Source organism: Xenopus tropicalis, chromosome 5 (genome assembly GCF_000004195.4).
Source record: "Xenopus tropicalis strain Nigerian chromosome 5, UCB_Xtro_10.0, whole genome shotgun sequence".
NCBI classification, from domain to species: Eukaryota; Metazoa; Chordata; class Amphibia; order Anura; family Pipidae; genus Xenopus; species Xenopus tropicalis.
In genome coordinates this window covers 147,054,998-147,079,879 of record NC_030681.2, presented here as the reverse complement: position 1 = coordinate 147,079,879, position 24,882 = coordinate 147,054,998, and the positions used below count along the sequence as shown (strand labels likewise).

Genomic DNA, 24,882 nt, shown 5'->3' with positions numbered 1-24,882 from the left:
TTTATTATTACAGAGAAAAGGGAATCATTTAACCATGAAATAAACCCAATAGGGCTGTTCTGCCCCCAATAAGGGGTAATTATATCTTAGTTGGGATCAAGTACAGGTACTGTTTTATTATTACAGAGAAAAAGGAAATCATTTTTAAAAATTTGAATTATTTGGTCTATGGGAGATCGTCATACAGAGCTTTCTGGATACTGGATCCAATACCTATACTTCATTCTATTCACAACAATAGTGCAAGGGAAACTCAGGGGATCTGTGCAAGCTTCACCCAGTTTTGAGCTATAAAACAAACAAAAACTCTGATGCACTTTCCCATGATATACAGAAGGCCGGAGGCATCATTAATGCCAGTACAGGTGCAGGTTAGACAGCATAGAACTCATTGTCAGGAACAACTCTCTACCTCCCATACTGGTTGTTCAAATTGCAACCAACAGCTCTAGGGGGTTGAGGGACATTGTGATCAATATGGTGCCTCCTTTTTTCCACTCTAAACCTTGGCCTCCCCTTAAATGGGATCTGTCACCCAGACATAAAAAGCTGTATAATGAAAGTAATTTTCAAATTAAACATGAAACTCAAATTTTTATTAACACATCCATATGCGTTATAAAGGCATTTAGAAATCCCAGCTGTCAATCATATATTGACTACTCCGCCCTTATGCCTTAGGCATAGAGGCGGGGCATAGAATTACTTCCACTTTCCATTGAGCAGTCACTTTCCCCCTCCCTCCTCACCATCTAATAGTAAAGCCAGTGCATGGGCTTCAGGTCCCCCATTCTGGCACATACACAAGATTTTGGGATAATACAAAGCTTGCCTTACTAACAGTGCCCACAAAATGGCGTCTGCCTGCTGGCTGTGATTGTGAATCCCAAAACTGAAGGACACAAGATTTAAATCATTTATACAGTGTAAGTAAAGTGTATTGAAAATTGTCATTTTTTAGTAGCCACAATGAGTAGCTGCTACTAGTAGCTCTGTGTATCTTCACCCTTATGGCAGTGGCTGTCAATCCTTTTTGGTTCAAGCCCGACTTGAATATCCAACCTTTGGTCAGGGCCCCTCAGCTCATGAAATGAATACAGTTAGGGGAAAATATCAGCCATAGTTTAAAAACTGTGAAGGACAGCAAATACCTATACCCCCCAAACCTCCCCCTGACTGTCAAGCTGGGCTTTCGGGGGTATGTAGGAGAACTAAAGCAGAGATCTCGTACCTTGCTATCTTCATCTTCAAACACAGACTGGTGGACGTTGCAAGCAAAAAGGGAGTTGGGGAGATCATTGAAATCAGTGATGCCCTGAAAGTCTTCTTCTGAGAGGAATCTGGACAGGTCTCTGTTTCTGTGCATTGGATACAGAAGAAGCAGCTCCCCTCCTCCCACCTCACAGGCAAAATATCCAGTGGCCCTCATCCCGATGTAGTAAGGCTCTCCCCTCATCCCTGCAAGCACAAAGAGAGGAAACGTTAGCTACAATAGTACTCTATGGGACCTAATATGTGCATCTCCAGCAATCTCCATTCATACAGTCTGGTCGCCATAATAATAACTCCTGTATCAGTGTTCCATTAGTACAGTCTGGTCACCATAATAATAACAACTCCTGTATCAGTGTTCCATTAGTACAGTCTGGTCGTCATAAATAATAACAACTCCTGCATCAGTGTTCCATTAGTACAGTCTGGTCACCATAATAATAACAACTCCTGTATCAGTGTTCCATTAGTACAGTCTGGTCACCATAATAATAACAACTCCTGTATCAGTGTTCCATTAGTACAGTCTGGTCACCATAATAATAACAACTCCTGTATCAGTGTTCCATTAGTACAGTCTGGTCGCCATAAATAATAACAACTCCTGTATCAGTGTTCCATTAGTACAGTCTGGTCACCATAATAATAACAACTCCTGCATCAGTGTTCCATTAGTACAGTCTGGTCGCCATAAATAATAACAACTCCTGCATCAGTGTTCCATTAGTACAGTCTGGTCACCATAATAATAACAACTCCTGTATCAGTGTTCCATTAGTACAGTCTGGTCACCATAATAATAACAACTCCTGTATCAGTGTTCCATTAGTAGAGTCTGGTCACCATAATAATAACAACTCCTGCATCAGTGTTCTATTAGTACAGTCTGGTCACCATAATAATAACTCCTGCATCAGTGTTCCAATAGTACAGTCTGTTCACAGTAATAATAACTCCTGTATCAGTGTTCCAATAGTACAGTCTGGTCACCATAATAATAACTCCTGCATCAGTGTTCCATTAGTACAGTCTGGTCACCATAATAATAACTCCTGCATCAGTGTTCCAATAGTACAGTCTGTTCACAGTAATAATAACTCCTGTATCAGTGTTCCATTAGTACAGTCTGGTCACAGTAATAATAACTCCTGTATCAGTGTTCCATTAGTACAGTCTGGTCACCATAATAATAACTCCTGCATCAGAGTTCCAATAGTACAGTCTGTTCACAGTAATAACAACTCCTGTATCAGTGTTCCAATAGTACAGTCTGGTCACCATAATAATAACTCCTGTATCAGTGTTCCAATAGTACAGTCTGGTCACCATAATAATAACTCCTGTATCAGTGTTCCAATAGTACAGTCTGGTCACCATAATAATAACTCCTGTATCAGTGTTCCAATAGTACAGTCTGGTCACCATAATAATAACTCCTGTATCAGTGTTCCAATAGTACAGTCTGGTCACCATAATAATAACTCCTGTATCAGTGTTCCAATAGTACAGTCTGTTCACAGTAATAATAACTCCTGTATCAGTGTTCCAATAGTACAGTCTGGTCACCATAATAATAACTCCTGTATCAGTGTTCCAATAGTACAGTCTGGTCACAGTAATAATAACTCCTGTATCAGTGTTCCAATAGTACAGTCTGGTCACCATAATAATAACTCCTGTATCAGTGTTCCAATAGTACAGTCTGGTCACAGTAATAATAACTCCTGTATCAGTGTTCCAATAGTACAGTCTGGTCACAGTAATAATAACTCCTGTATCAGTCTGGCATGGTGTTGAGAGACTGGAGAATTGCTAATGTGGTTCCAATATTCAAAAAGGGATTCTGTTCTCAGACTGAATAGGGGCTCCAGACAGCCCGCGGTGCAGGGAGGAGGGCAGTGACAGGGCGCAGAGAAGAAGGAAGTGACGCGATAGGTAGAGGAGACACAGGTGCAGCGGTGCCATTTTGGAAGAACGAAGCAGCGTCTCTCCCACCCGCCCTATAGGAGGAGAGGTCATAACAGTGTCTTGTGGGGACTCACTTGGGTCCAAAAATGTTTTGTTTGTCACAGTGGGCGGTGGAATTCTTGCCCTGGGGGCCTATGGCCATGGATAGTTACGGCTGGTGCCGACTGGTGCTGATGCAGGCTCTTGTCGGGCATGGGTCCCGCAAGAGGGGTAACAAGTTGGTTACCTGGTTCTCACTTTCCCATCTGCCCCCCTATGGGGTTGGGTGGCCGGCATGCCAGGTAGCCCAGGAAGGAGTATAGCAGTGGTTTGTTTGGGCAAGCATTCCTTGGATATGGTTAAAAACATATTGGTTGATAAGTTAATACATTGATGATGTTAATATAAATTACATAGTTACATAGGGTTGAAAAAAGACCAGTGTCCATCAAGTTCAACCCATCCAAGTAAACCCAGCACACCTAACCCACACCTACCAATCTATACACTCACATACATACACTATAAATACAACCACTAGTACTAACTGTAGATATTAGTATCACAATAGCCTTGGATATTCTGATTGATCAAGAACTCATCCAGGCCCCTCTTAAAGGCATTAACAGAATCTGCCATTACCCCATCACTAGGAAGGGCATTCCATAACCTCACTGCCCTCACTGTGAAAAAACCCCTACGCTGCTTCAAATGGAAGCTCCTTTCCTCTAATCTAAAGGGGTGACCTCTGGTGCGTTGATTGTTTTTATGGGAAAAAAGAACCCCCCAACTGCCTATAATCCCCTCTAATGTACTTGTACAGAGTAATCATGTCCCCTCGCAAGCGCCTCTTTTCCAGAGAAAACAACCTCAACCTCGACAGTCTCACCTCATAGTTTAACCCTTCCATCCCCTTAACCAGTTTAGTTGCAGTCTCTGCACTCTCTCCAGCTCATTAATATCCTTCTTAAGGACTGGAGCCCAAAACTGCCCCCCATACTCAAGGTGAGGCCTTACCAGGGACCTATAAAGGGGCAAAATTATGTTCTCATCCCTTGAGTCAATGCCCTTTTTTATACAAGACAGCACTTTATTTGCTTTAGTAGCCACAGAATGACACTGCCTGGCATTAGACAATTTGTTATCAACAAAAACCACTAGATCCTTCTCCATTAAGGAAACCCCCAACACACTATCATTCAGTAGATAGTTTGCGTTTATATTATTTCTACCAAAATGCATAACTTTGCACTTGTCAACATTGAACCTCATTTTCCAGTTTGCTGCCCAGTTATCTAATTTTGTCAAATCGCTCTGCAAAGCGGCAGCATCCTGCATGGAACTTATAGTTTTGCACAATTTAGTGTCATCAGCAAAAATAGAAACAGTACTGTCTATGCCCACCTCCAGGTCATTAATAAACAAGTTAAAAAGCAAAGGACCAAGGACTGACCCCTGCGGTACTCCACTAACCACACTGGCCCAATTAGAAAATGTTCCATTTACAACCACTCTTTGTACTCTATCCTTCAGCCAGTTCTCTATCCAATTACAAATATTATGTTCTAGGCCAATATTCCTTAATTTGATCATTAACCTTCTGTGAGGTACTGTATCAAACGCTTTAGCAAAGTCCAAGTAGATGACATCAACTGCCATTCCAGCATCAAGGTTCCTGCTCACCTCCTCATAAAAGGCAACTAAATTAGTCTGGCAAGATCTGTTACGCATAAAACCATGCTGGCACAAACTAATAGTATTGTGGACAATGCATTTTAATCTGTAATTAAAGCTGTGACCTTCTCTATTCCAAAACCTAGATGTCATTATTGTGTCTTGGGGGGAAAGGGTTCCAGAAATGGAGATATACATGGGGTAAAGGTAAGTTGGTGGTTATCCTTCCTGCAGAGACTTGACACTGCCCTTGTCAAACTCATTTACAAACACTGTGCTTATTTGCCCAGTGCTTATAAATGAGCCCCAGTGAGGTGCAACTCTTTGAGGCATTTAGCAGTGATTGTAAATGTATAAAAGGCACTAAGTATGCAGTAACCCAGTGATCCCCAACCAGTGGCTGAGGGGCAACATGTTACTTACCTACCCCTTGGATGTTGCTCCCAGTGGCCTCAAAGCAGGGAGTTATTTTTGAATTTCTGGCTTGGGGCAAGTTTTGGTTGCATAAAACCCAGAGTACTGCCAAACAAACCTCCTGTAGGCTGCAAATCTACATAGGGCTACCAAATAGCCAATCATTATTTGGCACCCCTGGAACTTTTTTCATTCTTGTGTTGCTCCCCAACATTTTTTCCATCTGAATGTGGCTCACACGTATAAAATGTTGGGGATCCTTGCAGTAACCCATAGCAGCCAATAGGATGCTTGCTTTTAAACAGGTGACCATAAATGCTGATTAGTTGCTATAGGTGACTAGACATGTAACTTTGCACCTCTAATTACATAACCTAATTAGTAGTTACCCTTACACAGACCAACAGTGCCTGCCAACATGGGTGCCCCTGAAAGAGTTGGCAGCTTTTAGCCCATGTATGGGGCCAAAACCACAGCATCTCTAACACACGCTCAGTTAGGGCCTGGGTATATATATATATATATACATATATATATAATTAGATGAACTTGAAAATCATTTTGGGTAAAGACCACATCCAGTGATAGGCCCATACTGTTAATATCAGTTCAGATATTGTCCCAGCACCTGGGTGGTCACATTAGGTGCTGAGAGGTATAGTTCAAAAACAGCTGAAGCACCATATGTTGGACTCTATTTATATAATCAGGCCTCACAAAAAAATTTTCCCACCAAACCCCTCCACAACTAAAGACGGAGGGTCAGACACACAAATGAGCAGTTGCAAGTGCAGGCGGGGGTTAAAGGCAGCCGGCGCAGCACGCCATGCTATTTAGGCCCTGGCAGAGGGGTAATAAAGTTATAATCCCACTGAATAATCCCTATTTACATGAAGTTGTATGGGCCCCGAGTGATAAATAGCTTTTCATCTGAGCTAGAAAGTTTTAACCTTATTAAAATACCAGAGCAGTGCCGCGGGCATTCCTCATAGTATTACAGGCTTAAGCCATGCTTTTGTCTCAAACAGCCGCCGTTCCCAAAATTCACATATAGAACCATATTGCTCTGCATCTACTTTTCCCTGCAACCCACTCACCAGAAGGCTAATGACAGGGGAATATTTACTCAATTCTAGCTCTAACACATTCTGTCCTTGTCCAATAAAGCTCCGCCTACAGCAGCCAAGGTGGGGTTCAGCCCACAAGCATGAAATAAAGATGAGAATGCTGCAGGCTACAGCCATGTGACTTTAACTTGATTTATTGCAGAATGGTTTATTGTGCCCCTAATTTTAGGTAATTTATTAAAACAAGCTTTTGATTTGAAAAAGCTTTTGATTTTATTTCTCTTTATAGTAATTTCTCCACTAAGTATAACAATTAAAACATTCACTTCACACTCCATATTATCAATAGGTGCTACAAATGGGGTGTTAAGGTGCACTGTAGGCCAAAATATAGTGTTTTTTTATAGTGATAATGTTTTGGTTTTTTTTGTATAAAATATCAGTTAAAAAGCCAGTCCATTTGGGGTAAATATAATTTTCCCTGAAATGTTTAACTGGAAGTAATGGGTCGTTAACATTTTGCATTTATCATTTATAGTATTTCATAGGCTTTGCTAAATATTTAATGGCTGGCCAAGGTCCTTTCCTTAAGCCTCTGGTGCCAGAGAGCTTAAGTGGGAGGAGAGGGAAGATTTTATTGCAGGCAGCCATCGGTTAAAGGGAACCTAAAGTAGAAAACATAGAAATAGTAGCTGTTACAGTAACCTAATAAAGGGATCATGAGAGGTTTCAGATTTTAACGAATGTGCGTATGGATTTATAAAGCTGCCCCCAACCCCTGCTACTTGCTCATGTCAGCCCCCTACACTTTTCTCCAAACTCTGTCCCATATGTGGATAGCAGGGCAAAGTCCCTAGCCTTAGGGTAGGGTAGGGCACTGTATACATCAGGTCTTTGGCCTGATCCGAAGCCCCACATCACTCTTAAGACAGCACTGAAAGAAGAGTAATTGGTAATAGGGTGTAATAGAGCATTACTTAAAAGGAAACTATACCCCCAAACAATGTAGGTTTCTATTAAAATATATTGCATAAACAGTTCATGTGTAAAACCCTGCGTCATCTAAATAAACCATTTTCATAAAAATATACCTTTTTAGTAGTATGTGCCATTGGGTAATCCTAAATAGAAAACTGCCATTGTAAGTACTAAGGGCCGCCCCCTGGGATCATAGGATTCACAGTGCACACAAACAAGCCACGGCACACATACATGCTAGGCCCCATCAGCCAATGAATGGACAGAGTTCTGCCTTTTGCTCCCACACTAATTCCTGTTACAGTTAGAGCTGCATCACTTCCTGTCAGGTGATCTCTAAGGGTGAAGACACTTTTTTAAAAAGTCGCGGCGATTAATCTACTTGCATGATTAGTCACATCAACGGCCATTGTACTTTATGTGCGAAAAGTCACTGTGATCAGTCGCCGTGATTGGATTAATTAAAAGTCGCGGTGACTAATCGCCCCGTATGTCTTCGCCCTAAGGGAACACACAGCCCATTACTAAATGGTGGATCAAGGGAAAGGATGTAAAAGGGCAATATTTACTGATATATATATTCCAGTTTGGTAAGATTATTTAATAGGTCACGTAACATAATATAAACTGTCTGTTGGTTAAATATTCATTCTGGGGGTATAGTTGTCCTTTAAAAATATGACATTAGTGCTAGATTACATTTTAAGCACTTTGCCACAGCACGTGCACCCGTAACCATAAGGCATTGAAAGGGTTAAAGGCATAGTGACAGGGGCTAAATTGGCAGCTTATATCTGTATCTGTATGGCCATCCTAACATTGCTGCATAGCACCTCTGCCAAGCAAAACAAGCGCTTTTTCTATCAGTCTGGGAAAACGCAGTGTTGAGCTGCAGCCAGAGAGAAACATGGAACGATTTGGGATTCCTGCAACCAGGTGTCTGCAGAAAAAGAACTCAAAACCCATACAAAATATGTAATAAAGACTGTAATAAAGCTGCATATAATATATCCATTTACTAAAGGTATTTAAAGGTGAACTTCCCCTTTAGGGACAAAAATAAAGAAATACATTTCTGTTCCAGAATATAGGGCACCATATAGTTCAGACCAACAAGGACATTTTAACTGAATTAATGATGCACTACCTTCAATTCAATTAGGTAAGTGCCCGAATCAGCCAGTAGCGAGCCTGCAGTAACCTTGTAAAAAACCTCTTTTGTTAGAACGTTCCATTTGTGTGGGTATTTATATAAGTGTATAAATAAATAAGTAATTGTTTGGGGATCAGACAAACCCTATCCAATATTTTGTAAGTTAGTAATTAAGGCCTAGAGCGCCACAGAATCAGGACATGGGGGCAAATTCAGGTGACTTGGCGCCAAATTGGCCCAACTTGACTGCCATGTTTTAGGGTGAAGACACACTGGGCTACTAGTAGCAGCTACTTTTTGAAAGTGACTAAACTTCAGAAAATTCCCTGCAATAGACAATACTGAGAATTGCCTCTGCTAAAACACACGTAGAGACAATTATCAGGAAATTATCAGCATTGTCTATTTTTTAGTAGCCATGACAAGTAGCTGCTACTAGTAGCTCTGTGTGTCTTCACCCTTAAGGTGTCTTTAAGGCAGCTGTAAGGGCTCTGGCACACGGGGAGATTAGTCGCCCGCGACAAATCTCCCTGTTCGCGGGTGACTAATCACCCCGAGTTGCCATCAGAGAGCCGTCAGTTGCCATCCCACTGTGTAAATCGCCAGGGGATGGCATACGCGGCGGCGTGATTTCCCTGAAATCTCGGAAGTTGCCTTGAGAGGACACTATGGCAGGGTATTTTCTGGCAATTAATAGCCATGACAAGTAGCTGCTACTAAGTAGCTCCATGTGTCTTTACCCTTGTTGCAATTGCTTACATAAAAAGCCAAAGTGCCCAAATGACTCTGTGTTCAACTGCCCTGCAAATAAGGCACTTAAGGAACCGTAAATGGCTCATATGCAGTTAAATCTGTCCAATGGATGTGCTTAATGCGATACTGTAATTGAATCGGGCCAGCAAGGTGACATTCCTGTAGAGGCAGTATCTCAAGTTATATGTAATGCAGTTAAGTAACGTGACGTCACAGCTTTATGTTATATATTTCTCCTGATTGTCTATTTAGCTCAACAAGACCGATTTGTCAGCAAATGCTTAAATGGCCTGCGCTGCAGAAGGCTACTAAAGTGATGAATATTTAATAAGGTGCAAATTCACCCTTGTCTCAAGGCAAGTTAGTGCATATAGAATTTCAACCCAAAATGGTATCATCAACGGATACTGTTCATTAGATTCTTAAAGTGGTTTGCTCCAGGCCACAATGTCAGTGAAACGATCCCCGTCCCCAATTCCATCTGCACAGTATGGATCTTCAGTCCTGCTTGTTAGAAAGACATTACACAGGCAAGTACTGGATAATAAATATGGTACATGCTGTGTATAGAGGTTCCTACATAGCAGAACAAGGGTACACCCATGTCGGGGTAAAATGCTAGTGGCGGATAATATTCTGTGCATATAAGCGTGAAGTTACATATCTAGGGTTTAAGAATATGCACATTATTTATACCATTAATACGACTTGATGGAGAAGAACCTAGGGGTACTTGTAGAGTTGCCACCTGGCCTGTATTTTACTAAAGCTTTATACCAGTGGTATTAAAGGAGAAAAAAAAAGGTAAAAACTAAGTAAGCTTTTTCAGAAAGGTCTATGTAAATACAGCCATAAGCACTCAGAGAAATGCTGCACTCCTCTATCAAAAGAAACACAGGATTTCTTGTCTATTTTTTTGGGAACATGTTCTTCGGTATCAGACTTCCTCTCTTTTAGGGCTCATAAAGGTTTGGGGCTTGAGTCTGCTCAGTTGCTCTCTCTCCCCCTCCCTTCTTCTGTTTTCTTCTCCCATAAGAATGCATAAGAACTCATTTCCCCACCCTTAGGAATGTGTGATCTGCAGCAGGAAGCTACCAAGACCAAGCTAAAATGGCAGCTGCTATCAGAGGGAGCTTCTAGCCCTCTTTAGTCAGGTATAGTAAAGCTTTCTGCTGAATAAATATAGCGTTGTAGGCAGCACTAATGTATAGGAAGGCTGGTATTTTTTTCCAGAAAAGTTGGCAACCCTAGGTGCTTGTGAATAATAGACTTAACTGTAGCAATCAATGGCAGGTAACAGCAGGAAGGGCCAGCAAGGTACTGACCTCTATTAAAATAGAAAATAAATTGCGGGAAGGAGAGGGTAATGCTTCCCCTTTATCCTGGTAAGGGCCCATCTAGAATATGCAGTTTTGGTCTTCAGTGCTAAAACGGAACACTACTGAATTGGAGAAAGTCCAGAGGAGAGCAACTAATCTGTGGGAGCTATCAGGTATAAGGAATGGCTGGCCAGGCTGAGGGATATTTACACAGAACAAGAGGCACTTTAGGGGGGATATGAATGTATATATATATAAAAATAGTCTGCTCCTTAATCAGCAGTAGCCCTTTCCAGAGGACACAGGGCATCCCTGGAGATTAGAGGAGAGAATTCATCTTAAGGTGTGAAAAGGTTTTTTTCTTTTTACAGTGACAGATGTGAAGTTGTGGAATTCTCTCCCAGAAGCAGTTGTAATGGCAGGAAATATGGGATGCTAGATCAGAGCTAATGAGCATGTGTCTTTTTCCAACTGCAATGTCGTAACTATATATATATATATATATATATATATGAGTCCAGAAGGTGGTGCACTTGAATTTCAAAATTAAGCAAATACTCTGGTGCTATAAAAGAGAATATATCCACATAACAGTTTCCCTACAATTGGGACCAAACTGTAAATTACCGGTATATTCTTATAAATGGAGTTCCATGACGTGTGTGTGTATATATATGTGTGTGTATAAACAGCCAGCAAGCTGCACACCATCAATAGTAGATGATAGCTGGGTGCCCGTGCAATGTTGTAGTACGCAAATAGGAGAGTAATGACGGCACTCACAGGAATTTGCACACAGGAATCATTAGGTAAAAATTAAAAATTTGGTTTTATTCAGTCCCTGACTGAATAAAACCTCATTTTTTATTTTCACCTAATGATTCCTGCGTGAAAATTCCTGTGAGTGCCGTCATTACTCTCCATATATATATACACGTATGGTTCATTAAACCTAGTGCCATGCAGGCTGTTTTGACAACCACTGTGACCTGATGGAAACCAGTGGTGGCCAAATCACCCCTATCTGCTTTCCAGAGAGATACTCTACAATGGAAAAAACCTCTCTGGACAGCACTGTAAGGCATATTGGATTACCACACATAACAATCCTTATAACTGTTGTTATACTCAGCAGCTATGTGGTTTGTACTGAAATACTTCCTGGTTGCCATGATTGCATCAAAAGGTGTATGATGTCACTTCCTGCTTCTTCACTGACACCACATATGTTGTTTTGCTTTCTAATATTACCACGGTTACATGCACTTAATGACCCACTGGCCAGCTGGGCTACTTCACTCACTGAAACACCAATACGCACAACTGCTAATCATTCTTACGATATTGGAAACCATACCAAACCAGCATAGAAACCAGTGCAGTCTGCTTCAGAATTGAATAAAAAGAATTCTGAAAGATTTCCTCAGCCCTGAGGAAATCAAGTCATAAGTCGGAAGCTCTGCATTCTGATAGGCTTAGCTTGTCAACAGCAGCCCAACTTACACTGAGCATGTGTAGTGTCACAGACCCTCAAACGATGGTGTAACAAGATCAGAAGATTGAAGGCATGCACCATTACTGTTTTAGGGATGTAAAACCTCTAGGCTGGTACAGTAGTCTTATAAAATAAAATCCAAATCTATCCTATGTGTAACTGCACTGGTGCATTTTAGTGCTTATTTTAGTAAATTTGTCTCTTGGAGTTATGTGACCCACAATCTCATGGACAGTAATGATAGTTTTTCCCATGAGCATATCCAATGGGGCAACTGGAAGTTACTGGACACCAAAGCAAACTGGTTTTATGGCCCCCTACACTCCAGGAAGATGACTTGTTAGCACATATTAACCAGTATATTAACCAGTAAACCCCACTGGATATTGTTTGTCATGCAAGCCAACCAGTGCTGAGATGGCTTAGGTGGAGCGCCACCTACAGGTTACCATATTATATAAGAATTTGAATTTAAATTAAAGACAAACATTATAGGGCAACAAGTTGATTGCAGCCTAAATCCTGTATTAACTGACCCTACCTAGAACACATATAACTTTATAGAAGTAACTTGTTAAACACTACCCAATCCAACCAGGGGGTGGGCTTCTCAGCCAAATTAACTGATTGTTACGGCTCACACAACACAGAAGCAGTGTTGCAGCAGCCCCCGAATCTCCTGTATTAACCCCCCCTTTATCAGCTCCCTTTGTGTGCTTCACTTTCCATAATCATATTTTATCCACTCACCCATTTATCATTCCCTTTTGTTTCTTAATCCCTGTTTTCTCAGTGCTGTGTGATTTGCCCATGCAGCTCCAGTAATGACATCTTTCCCTGTAGCTTGATTATTGATTTTATCCTTCACTGCACAGCCCATCATAACCCTGTGTGCCTTATACCAGCCCCACCATGCTGGTTCCTACCAGTCCAGGGCCCCACTTGTTGCATGTCTCTCCATGTCTGCTATCATTGCTCTGCTGGGTACCAACATCCCTTACCTCTGTATCCGAGGTGGCATTTCTATATAATAATGGGCAGCATCTGCCCATACTATGTGCACCCCTCTTTAGCATCCTCTCTCAATACCCATAATTATCTCTCAATATCAAGGACCCCCCTCCCCACCAAGAACTCTATCATTATCTTCCTATTAAGCATCCCCCTTTATACTCTTTTCCTGGCCAATAGCCTTTCCTTTGTATACACTCTCTCTCTCTCATCCCCCCCCCCCATATAATTCCTTCCAACCTGCCATCTTCCCTTTACCCATATATTGTTCGTCCCCAATATCCCCTCTCCACATGCTTTCTCCCTATTTAGTATCGCAGATTACTCTTTACCTACACTTCTTCCTCTCTCTCATATTCTCTCTCCCCCCCTGCATCTACTTGCCTCTCTTCCCCTTGTGATGTCTCTCCTATTTTCTACCCTGTTCCCCAAATACAATATGTCCCTCCCCTACTCTGTCTCCTTTAAATAAACATGGGACTGCTTTTAAATTCAAATTAATAATCTGCAATGTATAAGGGTCCAAGATTCTTCCCACAATCTGGTAAAGCATAATCGTTTTCCCCTATGTATGTATGTATGTATAACTTTATTTATAAAGAGCCACAAGGGTACGCAGCGCTGTACAATCTTACAATATACACAATTACACACAGGGAGGACAAGTGTTATAATAAATAAATACAATAAATATATATAAATGCACAGGGAATAAGTGCCATGTGGTATGAGACACAGTAGGAAGGAGGTCCCTGCCCCGTAGAGCTTACAGTCTAGGTATTGTATTGTATAACCACTCTCCCTGCAATGTGCAGTCTTCCTCAAAAACACACACTCTTCCATCCCAGCACTGTGCCCATAAGCATTCTTATTTCTATTCTTCATCTCCTAAACTATGTTGTCTACATCATACCATCTCCCCATACCCTTGACTGTCTCCCCATACCCTCTACCTTACCCTGCCCCTTCTACTACCATCTACTCCCTTCTGAACCTGCACTGGCTCCCTCATGCTGTCAAACCCTACCCTGCACTGTCCCCCCATACATTCCTCTACCCTGCACTGTCCCCCCATACACTCCTCTACCCTGCACTGTCCCCCCATACATTCCTCTACCCTGCACTGTCCCCCCATACATTCCTCTACCCTGCACTGTCCCCCCATACACTCCTCTACCCTGCACTGTCCCCCCATACACTCTCTTCTACCCTGCACTGTCCCCCCATACACTCTCTTCTACCCTGCACTGTCCCCCCATACACTCTCTTCTACCCTCACTGTCCCCCCATACATTCCTCTACCCTGCACTGTCCCCCATACACTCCTCTACCCTGCACTGTCCCCCCCATACACTCTCTTCTACCCTGCACTGTCCCCCCATACACTCTCTTCTACCCTCACTATCCCCCCATACACTCTCTTCTACCCTGCACTGTCCTCCCATACACTCTCTTCTACCCTCACTGTCCCCCCATACACTCTCTTCTACCCTGCACTGTCCCCCCATACACTCTCTTCTACCCTCACTGTCCCCCCATACACTCTCTTCTACCCTGCACTGTCCCCCCATACACTCTCTTCTACCCTCACTGTCCCCCCATACACTCTCTTCTACCCTCACTGTCCCCCCATACACTCTCTTTTGCCCTGCACTGTCCCCCCATACACTCTCTTTTGCCCTGCACTGTCCCCCCATACACTCTCTTTTGCCCTGCACTGTCCCCCCATACACTCTCTTCTACCCTTTACAGTCTCCCCCATACACTCACCCCATACCCTGTATTGTAGCACCTTTACACTCCATTACACACTTACTAGTCGCTGACACCCCCATACACTACTCACCGCACTCCCCCCATACACTACTCACCGCACTCCCCCCATACACTACTCACCGCACTCCCCCCATACACTACTCACCGCACTCCCCCCATACACTACTCACCGCACTCCCCCCATACACTACTCACCGCACTCCCCCCATACACTACTCACCGCACTCCCCCATACACTACTCACCGCACTCCCCCCATACACTACTCACCGCACTCCCCCCATACACTACTCACCGCACTCCCCCCATACACTACTCACCGCACTCCCCCCATACACTTTCCTTCTACCGTGTACTCCCGTCTCCCCCCTACAAACTCTCTCCCTATCCTGCCCCATACCCTTTTTGCCCAATATATTCTAATTCAGTCTCCCCCATACACTCCCCCATACTGTCACTCCCAACCCTATACACATTGCTGTATGTTCCTCACTGTGCCCTCCCTATCCCCCCCATACAGTGCAGTGACCCCCATACACACAGCCCCCCCCCCCCCCCCCCACACCTACCGTTGGCTCTGCCCCAGCGGGATACTATCTCCCTGCCCCAACCTGTCTCCTACTGCACCTTTCCCCCCTATAATCTCATCAGTGTGAATCCTGCCCCGGTAATATCGCACAAGCCGCTTACTGCCCCATCCATTCCCCCCACAGCAGAGCCCCAGACCCTCCCCCTCCCCCCCTACCTGCTGCAGCTGCTGCTCCCGGTCTCGTACAGCGGAAGAGTCTCTTGTCCGGTGTCTGTGGCAGCTCTGCCCGCACTCACACTGCTCCTGTACTCACTGCCCCCGCCCCCCTGGTAACTGACACCCCCTCCAGCCAATCCGGCCGCACTCTCCCTCACCGCAGCCAATCGTTAGCGCTTGCTCTCACCGCGGTTGGGCTGCTTATCTCAGGTACTGCCATCACTGCTAGCACTGCCAACCCCAGGTACCAGCTGTACCCATACTGTGCTCTCAGGTACTGGCACTGCCAACCTCAGGTACCAGCTGTACCCATACTGTGCTCTCAGGTACTGGCACTGCCAACCCCAGGTACCAGCTGTACCCATATACTGCTCTCAGGTACTGGCACTGCCAACTTCAGGTACCAGCTGTACCCATACTGCTCTCAGGTACTGGCACTGCCAACTTCAGGTACCAGCTGTACCCATACTGCACTCAGGTACTGGCACTGCCAACTTCAGGTACCAGCTGTACCCATACTGCACTCAGGTACTGGCACTGCCAACCTCAGGTACCAGCTGTACCCATACTGCACTCAGGTACTGGCACTGCCAACCTCAGGTACCAGCTGTACCCATACTGCACTCAGGTACTGGCACTGCCAACCTCAGGTACCAGCTGTACCTATACTGCACTCAGGTACTGGCACTGCCAACTTCAGGTACCAGCTGTACCCATACTGCACTCAGGTACTGGCACTGCCAACCCCAGGTACCAGCTGTACCCATACTGCACTCAGGTACTGGCACTGCCAACTTCAGGTACCAGCTGTACCCATACTGCACTCAGGTACTGGCACTGCCAACTTCAGGTACCAGCTGTACCCATACTGCACTCAGGTACTGGCACTGCCAACTTCAGGTACCAGCTGTACCCATACTGCACTCAGGTACTGGCACTGCCAACCTCAGGTACCAGCTGTACCCATACTGCACTCAGGTACTGGCACTGCCAACTTCAGGTACCAGCTGTACCCATACTGCACTCAGGTACTGGCACTGCCAACCCCAGGTACCAGCTGTACCCATACTGCACTCAGGTACTGGCACTGCCAACTTCAGGTACCAGCTGTACCCATACTGCACTCAGGTACTGGCACTGCCAACTTCAGGTACCAGCTGTACCCATACTGCACTCAGGTACTGGCACTGCCAACCTCAGGTACCAGCTGTACCCATACTGCACTCAGGTACTGGCACTGCCAACCCCAGGTACCAGCTGTACCCATACTGCGCTCTCAGGTACTGGCACTGCCAACCCCAGGTACCAGCTGTACCCATACTGCGCTCAGGTACTGGCACTGCCAACCCCAGGTACCAGCTGTACCCATACTGCGCTCAGGTACTGGCACTGCCAACCCCAGGTACCAGCTGTACCCATACTGCGCTCAGGTACTGGCACTGCCAACCCCAGGTACCAGCTGTACCCATACTGCTTGCAGGTACTGGCACTGCCAACCTCAGGTACCAGCTGTACCCATACTGCGCTCAGGTACTGGCACTGCCAACCCCAGGTACCAGCTGTACCCATACTGCGCTCTCAGGTACTGGCACTGCCAACCTCAGGTACCAGCTGTACCCATACTGCGCTCTCAGGTACTGGCACTGCCAACCCCAGGTACCAGCTGTACCCATACTGCGCTCAGGTACTGGCACTGCCAACCCCAGGTACCAGCTGTACCCATACTGCGCTCTCAGGTACTGGCACTGCCAACCCCAGGTACCATCTGTACCCATACTGCGCTCAGGTACTGGCACTGCCAACCTCAGGTACCAGCTGTACCCATACTGCGCTCTCAGGTACTGGCACTGCCAACCCCAGGTACCAGCTGTACCCATACTGCGCTCAGGTACTGGCACTGCCAACCTCAGATACCAGCTGTACCCATACTGCGCTCTCAGGTACTGGCACTGCCAACCCCAGGTACCAGCTGTACTCATACTGCGCTCTCAGGTACTGGCACTGCCAACCCCAGGTACCAGCTGTACCCATACTGCGCTCTCAGGTACTGGCACTGCCAACCCCAGGTACCAGCTGTACCCATACTGCACTCAGGTACTGGCACTGCCAACCCCAGGTACCAGCTGTACCCATACTGCACTCAGGTACTGGCACTGCCAACTTCAGGTACCAGCTGTACCCATACTGCACTCAGGTACTGGCACTGCCAACTTCAGGTACCAGCTGTACCCATACTGCACTCAGGTACTGGCACTGCCAACTTCAGGTACCAGCTGTACCCATACTGCACTCAGGTACTGGCACTGCCAACCTCAGGTACCAGCTGTACCCATACTGCACTCAGGTACTGGCACTGCCAACTTCAGGTACCAGCTGTACCCATACTGCACTCAGGTACTGGCACTGCCAACCCCAGGTACCAGCTGTACCCATACTGCACTCAGGTACTGGCACTGCCAACTTCAGGTACCAGCTGTACCCATACTGCACTCAGGTACTGGCACTGCCAACTTCAGGTACCAGCTGTACCCATACTGCACTCAGGTACTGGCACTGCCAACCTCAGGTACCAGCTGTACCCATACTGCACTCAGGTACTGGCACTGCCAACCCCAGGTACCAGCTGTACCCATACTGCGCTCTCAGGTACTGGCACTGCCAACCCCAGGTACCAGCTGTACCCATACTGCGCTCAGGTACTGGCACTGCCAACCCCAGGTACCAGCTGTACCCATACTGCGCTCAGGTACTGGCACTGCCAACCCCAGGTACCAGCTGTACCCATACTGCGCTCAGGTACTGGCACTGCCAACCCCAGGTACCAGCTGTACCCATACTGCTTGCAGGTACTGGCACTGCCAACCTCAGGTACCAGCTGTACCCATACTGCGCTCAGGTACTGGCACTGCCAACCCCAGGTACCAGCTGTACCCATACTGCGCTCTCAGGTACTGGCACTGCCAACCTCAGGTACCAGCTGTACCCATACTGCGCTCTCAGGTACTGGCACTGCCAACCCCAGGTACCAGCTGTACCCATACTGCGCTCAGGTACTGGCACTGCCAACCCCAGGTACCAGCTGTACCCATACTGCGCTCTCAGGTACTGGCACTGCCAACCCCAGGTACCATCTGTACCCATACTGCGCTCAGGTACTGGCACTGCCAACCTCAGGTACCAGCTGTACCCATACTGCGCTCTCAGGTACTGGCATTGCCAACCCCAGGTACCAGCTGTACTCATACTGCGCTCTCAGGTACTGGCACTGCCAACCCCAGGTACCAGCTGTACCCATACTGCGCTCAGGTACTGGCACTGCCAACCTCAGGTACCAGCTGTACCCATACTGCGCTCTCAGGTACTGGCACTGCCAACCCCAGGTACCAGCTGTACTCATACTGCGCTCTCAGGTACTGGCACTGCCAACCCCAGGTACCAGCTGTACCCATACTGCGCTCTCAGGTACTGGCACTGCCAACCCCAGGTACCAGCTGTACTCATACTGCGCTCTCAGGTACTGGCACTGCCAACCCCAGGTACCATCTGTACCCATACTGCGCTCAGGTACTGGCACTGCCAACCTCAGGTACCAGCTGTACCCATACTGCGCTCTCAGGTACTGGCACTGCCAACCCCAGGTACCAGCTGTACCCATACTGCGCTCAGGTACTGGCACTGCCAACCTCAGGTACCAGCTGTACCCATACTGCGCTCAGGTACTGGCACTGCCAACCTCAGGTACCAGCTGTACCCATACTGCGCTCTCAGGTACTGGCACTGCCAACCCCAGGTACCAGCTGTACCCATACTGCGCTCTCAGGTACTGGCACTGCCAACCCCAGGTACCAGCTGTACCCATACTGCGCTCTCAGGTACTGGCACTGCCAACCCCAGGTACCAGCTGTACTCATACTGCGCTCTCAGGTACTGGCACTGCAAACCCCAGGTACCAGCTGTACCCATACTGCGCTCTCAGGTACTGGCACTGCCAACCCCAGGTACCGGCTGTACTCATACTGCGCTCTCAGGTACTGGCACTGCCAACCCCAGGTACCGGCTGTACCCATACTGCGCTCTCAGGTACTGGCACTGCCAACCCCAGGTACCAGCTGTACCCATACTGCGCTTTCAGGTACTGGCACTGCCAACCCCAGGTACCAGCTGTACCCATACTGCGCTCTCAGGTACTGGCACTGCCAAACCCAGGTACCAGCTGTACCCATACTGTGCTCTCAGGTACTGGCACTGCCAGCCTCAGGTACCGGCTGTACCCATATACTGCTTGCAGGTACTGGCACTGCCTGCCTCAGGTACAGGCTGTACCCATATAATGCTCGCAGCTACTGGCACTGCCAACCTCAGGTACCGGCTGTACCCATATACTGCTCTCAGGGACTGGCACTGCCAACCTCAGGTACCGGCTGTACCCATATACTGCTTTCAGCCAGGAACAGGCACTGCCAATCTCAGGTACTAGCAGCACCCACGGTAGAATTAACTCGTACTACCAATCTTAAGTATCAGCTGTACCCACTGTAATAATAATAAGCACTGCCAGCCCTAGATGCCAGCAGCACAGTGTGTGGCACTCAGTGTGGGTAGAACATGGCACAGGCTCCCTGGCTGTCTGATAAATAGACGGAATTCAGTGGCGCATTTGGAGGTGGGAATTGGTTGGGGAAACACTCATTTCCCAGGGACATTTCCAGTTAATATCCCTAGTGACTGCGACTGTACAATGTGCCCAAAACTGGGCCCGATTTATTACTAAGGGCATTTGGCCTGATGCATAGAGGGTACATTTATTATTGCCATTCTCACAATAGTGCCTTCCAGAATGTGCGTATACCCTACCCTACCACCATAGCCTGATACATACGCACCTCTGGGCAGGGGATATATTGCTTGAGTATAGTGCAAAATATGGACACACAATCCCTGTTCTGTTTAACGGGGAAGGCAATTCCTAGTAGGACAGAATGTCCTTATGTCCTATATATAATGCCCTATGATATTATCTGATCATATGAGCCTGAATGAATGGAACAAGAAAGATGTCCTACACAGATATGGCCACTGGTATCTGGCTGGAGGGCCTGTAATATTACCTGCTGACTGAGCTACTCCAGGCCACGTCAGTAATTTATTGGCCCCTCTATGGGGGCAAACCCACAGCAAATCATTATCTGGCTGGGCAAGTTTGAAAATTCCTTCCTTCAAGGGCCACATATGCACTACAGTGAGGACCTCTCCTGTCTCCTTAAGGTGCCCATACACCTTCAGATCCGCTTCCACCTACGGGTGGGCGATATCGGGAGAATCCAGGCTAATTTGATTGTTTGGCCCTGGGGCCAAGCGATCGAATTATAACGACGGGTATAGGAAAAGTCGGTCCGATGCGGTCCCCGATCCGACTAGATTTTCTAACCTGCCCGATATCTGGCCGATTTCAGGCCAGATATTGGTCAGGCAGGCCCGTCGGTAGTGCCCATACACAGGCCGATAAGCTGCTGAATTGGTCTAAGGGACCCATATCGGCAGCTAGAATCGGCCCATGTATGGGGACCTTTAGGCCCCTATTATGACAAGCAAAACAAGACTGCGGCTTTTTAGAAATTCAAGTAAAGGTGGCCATACACGGGCGGATTTAGACTGCCGGCTCAAGTCCCTATCTGCCTATGTATAGGCACCCCCAATAGCCCCTACCAACCAATATGTGGCTGAAAATCGATCAGGCAGGTTTGATTATTTAGTCGGATTGGGGACCTCATTGATGCGTTCCTCGCTCTGGCCGCTCCTATTTCCATCATTGTAATTTGATTGTTTGGCCATACGTGGTAAGATTTCTTTATTTGGCGAGGTCACCAAACAAGAGAATCTTTCCTTTCCCCCCGATATGCCCACCCAATATATGATTCTGAAGCGATTGTTGGGCCCTAGGGCCAAACGATTGCATTACAATGTAGGGGATACTAAAAGTCAGAGCAATGAGCGAATCAATGAGCCGATGCAATCCTCGATCCGACAGATGAATCAATCCTGCCCGATCTACATCTGGACAATTTTTGGCCAGATATCGAATGGGGAGGCCTGTGGGCTCCATACACGGGAAGATAAAGTGCCAAACCGGTCTGAAGGACCAGACTCAGCAGCTTAAATCTGTCTGCATATGGCCAGACAAGTGCAGGGTCGGACTGGGCCGCCGGGACACCGGTAAAAATCCCGGTAGGCCCCGGTGGCCCAGTCCGACCTTTGCCAGCGCTTCCCCTTACTGACTGTTCCTCCCCTGACGCGTTCAATTTATACGCGCTTGGGGAGGACGTCAGCCGGGGGCCCTGCGGGGGGTTTAGGGGGGCCCCTGGGGGGGGTAGGGGACATGGCTGGCTGGGGCACCTGCAGGGCCCCTGGGGCGGGAGCCCCGGTGGGCCCTGCACCCCCCAGTCCGACCCTGGACAAGTGAATCTTATAATAATCTCATAATGTATGGCCACCTTAATATAACATTGCTACCTATCTGTCAGTCCATATTGTCTGTGCTACTGATCCTATTGATTACATTTTATTATTGTGTAATGGAAAGTTGCTTTGAATGACATTTTCTTTTATTAGAAAAAAAACAGTTTTTAGGCAGGGTTCCCCTTTAATATGTTCATAAGGGCTTTTAAATGTTTCAGTTTGGGTTTGCTTCCCTTTAACGCAAGGATTTCTGGTTACTCCTTATTCCACTGTCTTTAAACCCAATATTCCCCCTGGATGCCCCTCTGTCCGCTGATTCTCCTCTTACGATTGTACACGGCGCTTTAATAAACAGTTCACGTCCACAGATCCTCATCTGGCAATCAGTCGGCATGGGGTCCTAAATATTGCAGAAAGGTCAGACGCATGTTAACAATGCTGGAAGCGGCACAAGTTGGAACGATGGCGCTTAAAGGCATCTCGAATGTGATTAATTTACCCAAAGTGAACTGCTGGAAGGGTGCAAAAACAAAAGCAATTTGTACGTCGTGACTAAAGGGGAAACTGAGGATAGAATATGTGATTAGTTAATGAATTCCCCCGCCGCTGGGCCCCCTCTGCATTCTGCCCCGGTGCTGATTGCGGAACTTTTTAAGCCTGAATATTTGATGTTGAAAAGCTGAATCTATACGCCAAGAATTATATACAGCCGAATGGTACAGAAAGCCCCAAGAGCATCATTTCTAGCCCAATCCTTAGAGGAGCTTTAGTTGTCCTTTAATGTTTACTAGGGATGCACCGAACTCACTTTTTTGGGTTCGACCAGGACTGCGGATTCGTCTGAAGCCGAATCCTTCAAAAAAAGCCTGGATTCGGCCCGAATCCCGAACCAATTCCAGGATTCACTGCATCCCTAGTGTTTACAGATTATATACATGATTGAGAAACGGCTGGTTAATGGGGTAGTTTAGCTTTAAATTAACTTTTAGTATGATGCAGAGAGTGCTATTCTGAGACAATTTGCAATCATTCTTTATTTATTATTTGCATTTTTTTAATTATTTAGCTTTTTTTATGTGGTTGCTATGGTCCAATTTAACCTAGCAACCAGGAAGTGGTTTGAAAAAGAGACAGGGATATGAATAGAGGAGGGCCTGAAATAATAAAAAGTAACAATAACATTGTAGCCTCACAGAGCAACAGGTTTTTGGCTGCCGGGGGTCAGTGACCCCCATTTGAAAGCTGAAAATAGAAGAAGAAGGCAAATAATTCAAAAACTATAAAAAACAGAAAATGAAGACCAACTGAAAAATTGCTAAGAATAGGCCATTCTATAACATACTAAAAGTTTATGAAGGTGAACAGCCCCTTTATACAATGAGCTTGAAACTGGAACAATGCTGAGTCCTAGTGCCCCAAAAGGCAGAACCAGTGTGCCAGCTGTTTGCCAGGACCCCACTGGCACAATACAATAAGGGCTTCTTTAGTGGTGGGCTATTGTAGGAAGATACTAGGAGGATCTATATTGCCCTAGTGCCCCAAAAGGCAGAACCAGTGTGCCAGCTGTTTGCCAGGACCCCGAAGGCACAATACAATAAGGGCTTCTTTAGTGGTGGGCTATTGTAGGAAGATACTAGGAGGATCTATATTGCCCTAGTGCCCAAAAAGGCAGAACCAGTGTGCCAGCTGTTTGCCAGGACCCCAAAGGCACAGTACAATAAGGGCTTCTTTAGTGGTGGGCTATTGTAGGAAGATACTAGGAGGATCTATATTGCCCTAGTGCCCAAAAAGGCAGAACCAGTGTGCCAGCTGTTTGCCAGGACCCCAAAGGCACAGTACAATAAGGGCTTCTTTAGTGGTGGGCTATTGTAGGAAGATACTAGGAGGATCTATATTGCCCTAGTGCCCAAAAAGGCAGAACCAGTGTGCCAGCTGTTTGCCAGAACCCCCAAGGCACAATACAATAAGGGCTTCTTTAGTGGTGGGCTATTGTAGGAAGATACTAGGAGGCTCTATATTGCCCTAGTGCCCAAAAAGGCAGAACCAGTGCGCCAGCTGTTTGCCAGGACCCTGAAGGCACAGTACAATAAGGGCTTCTTTAGTGGTGGGCTATTGTAGGAAGATACTAGGAGGATCTATATTGCCCTAGTGCCCAAAAAGGCAGAACCAGTGTGCCAGCTGTTTGCCAGAACCCCCAAGGCACAATACAATAAGGGCTTCTTTAGTGGTGGGCTATTGTAGGAAGATACTAGGAGGATCTATATTGCCCTAGTGCCCAAAAAGGCAGAACCAGTGTGCCAGCTGTTTGCCAGGACCCCAAAGGCACAATACAATAAGGGCTTCTTTAGTGGTGGGCTATTGTAGGAAGATACTAGGAGGATCTATATTGCCCTAGTGCCCCAAAAGGCAGAAGTGTGCCAGCTGTTTGCCAGGACTCCAAAGGCACAATACAATAAGGGCTTCTTTAGTGGTGGGCTATTGTAGGAAGATACTAGGAGGATCTATATTGCCCTAGTGCCCCAAAAGGCAGAAGTGTGCCAGCTGTTTGCCAGGACTCCAAAGGCACAATACAATAAGGGCTTCTTTAGTGGTGGGCTATTGTAGGAAGATTCTAGGAGGCTCTATATTGCCCTAGTGCCCAAAAAGGCAGAACCAGTGCGCCAGCTGTTTGCCAGGACCCTGAAGGCACAATACAATAAGGGCTTCTTTAGTGGTGGGTTATTGTAGGAAGATACTAGGAGCATCTATATTGCCCTAGTGCCCAAAAAGGCAAAACCAGTGAACCAGCTGTTTGCCAGAACCCCCAAGGCACAATACAAGATC

The 24,882-nt window shown here is 46.4% G+C and overlaps 1 protein-coding gene across 1 annotated transcript in view; it reads right to left on the bottom strand.

The window, feature by feature from the left end:
* Nucleotides 1-15,647, bottom strand: part of rcan2 (regulator of calcineurin 2) — an 84,130-nt gene extending 68,483 nt beyond the window's left edge. The window contains 2 exon segments of the mRNA NM_001011215.1: nucleotides 1,232-1,458; nucleotides 15,604-15,647. Coding sequence (NP_001011215.1) covers nucleotides 1,232-1,456 — 225 coding nt within the window. The 5' untranslated portion in view covers nucleotides 1,457-1,458; nucleotides 15,604-15,647.
* Nucleotides 15,648-24,882: the final 9,235 nt, after the last annotated feature.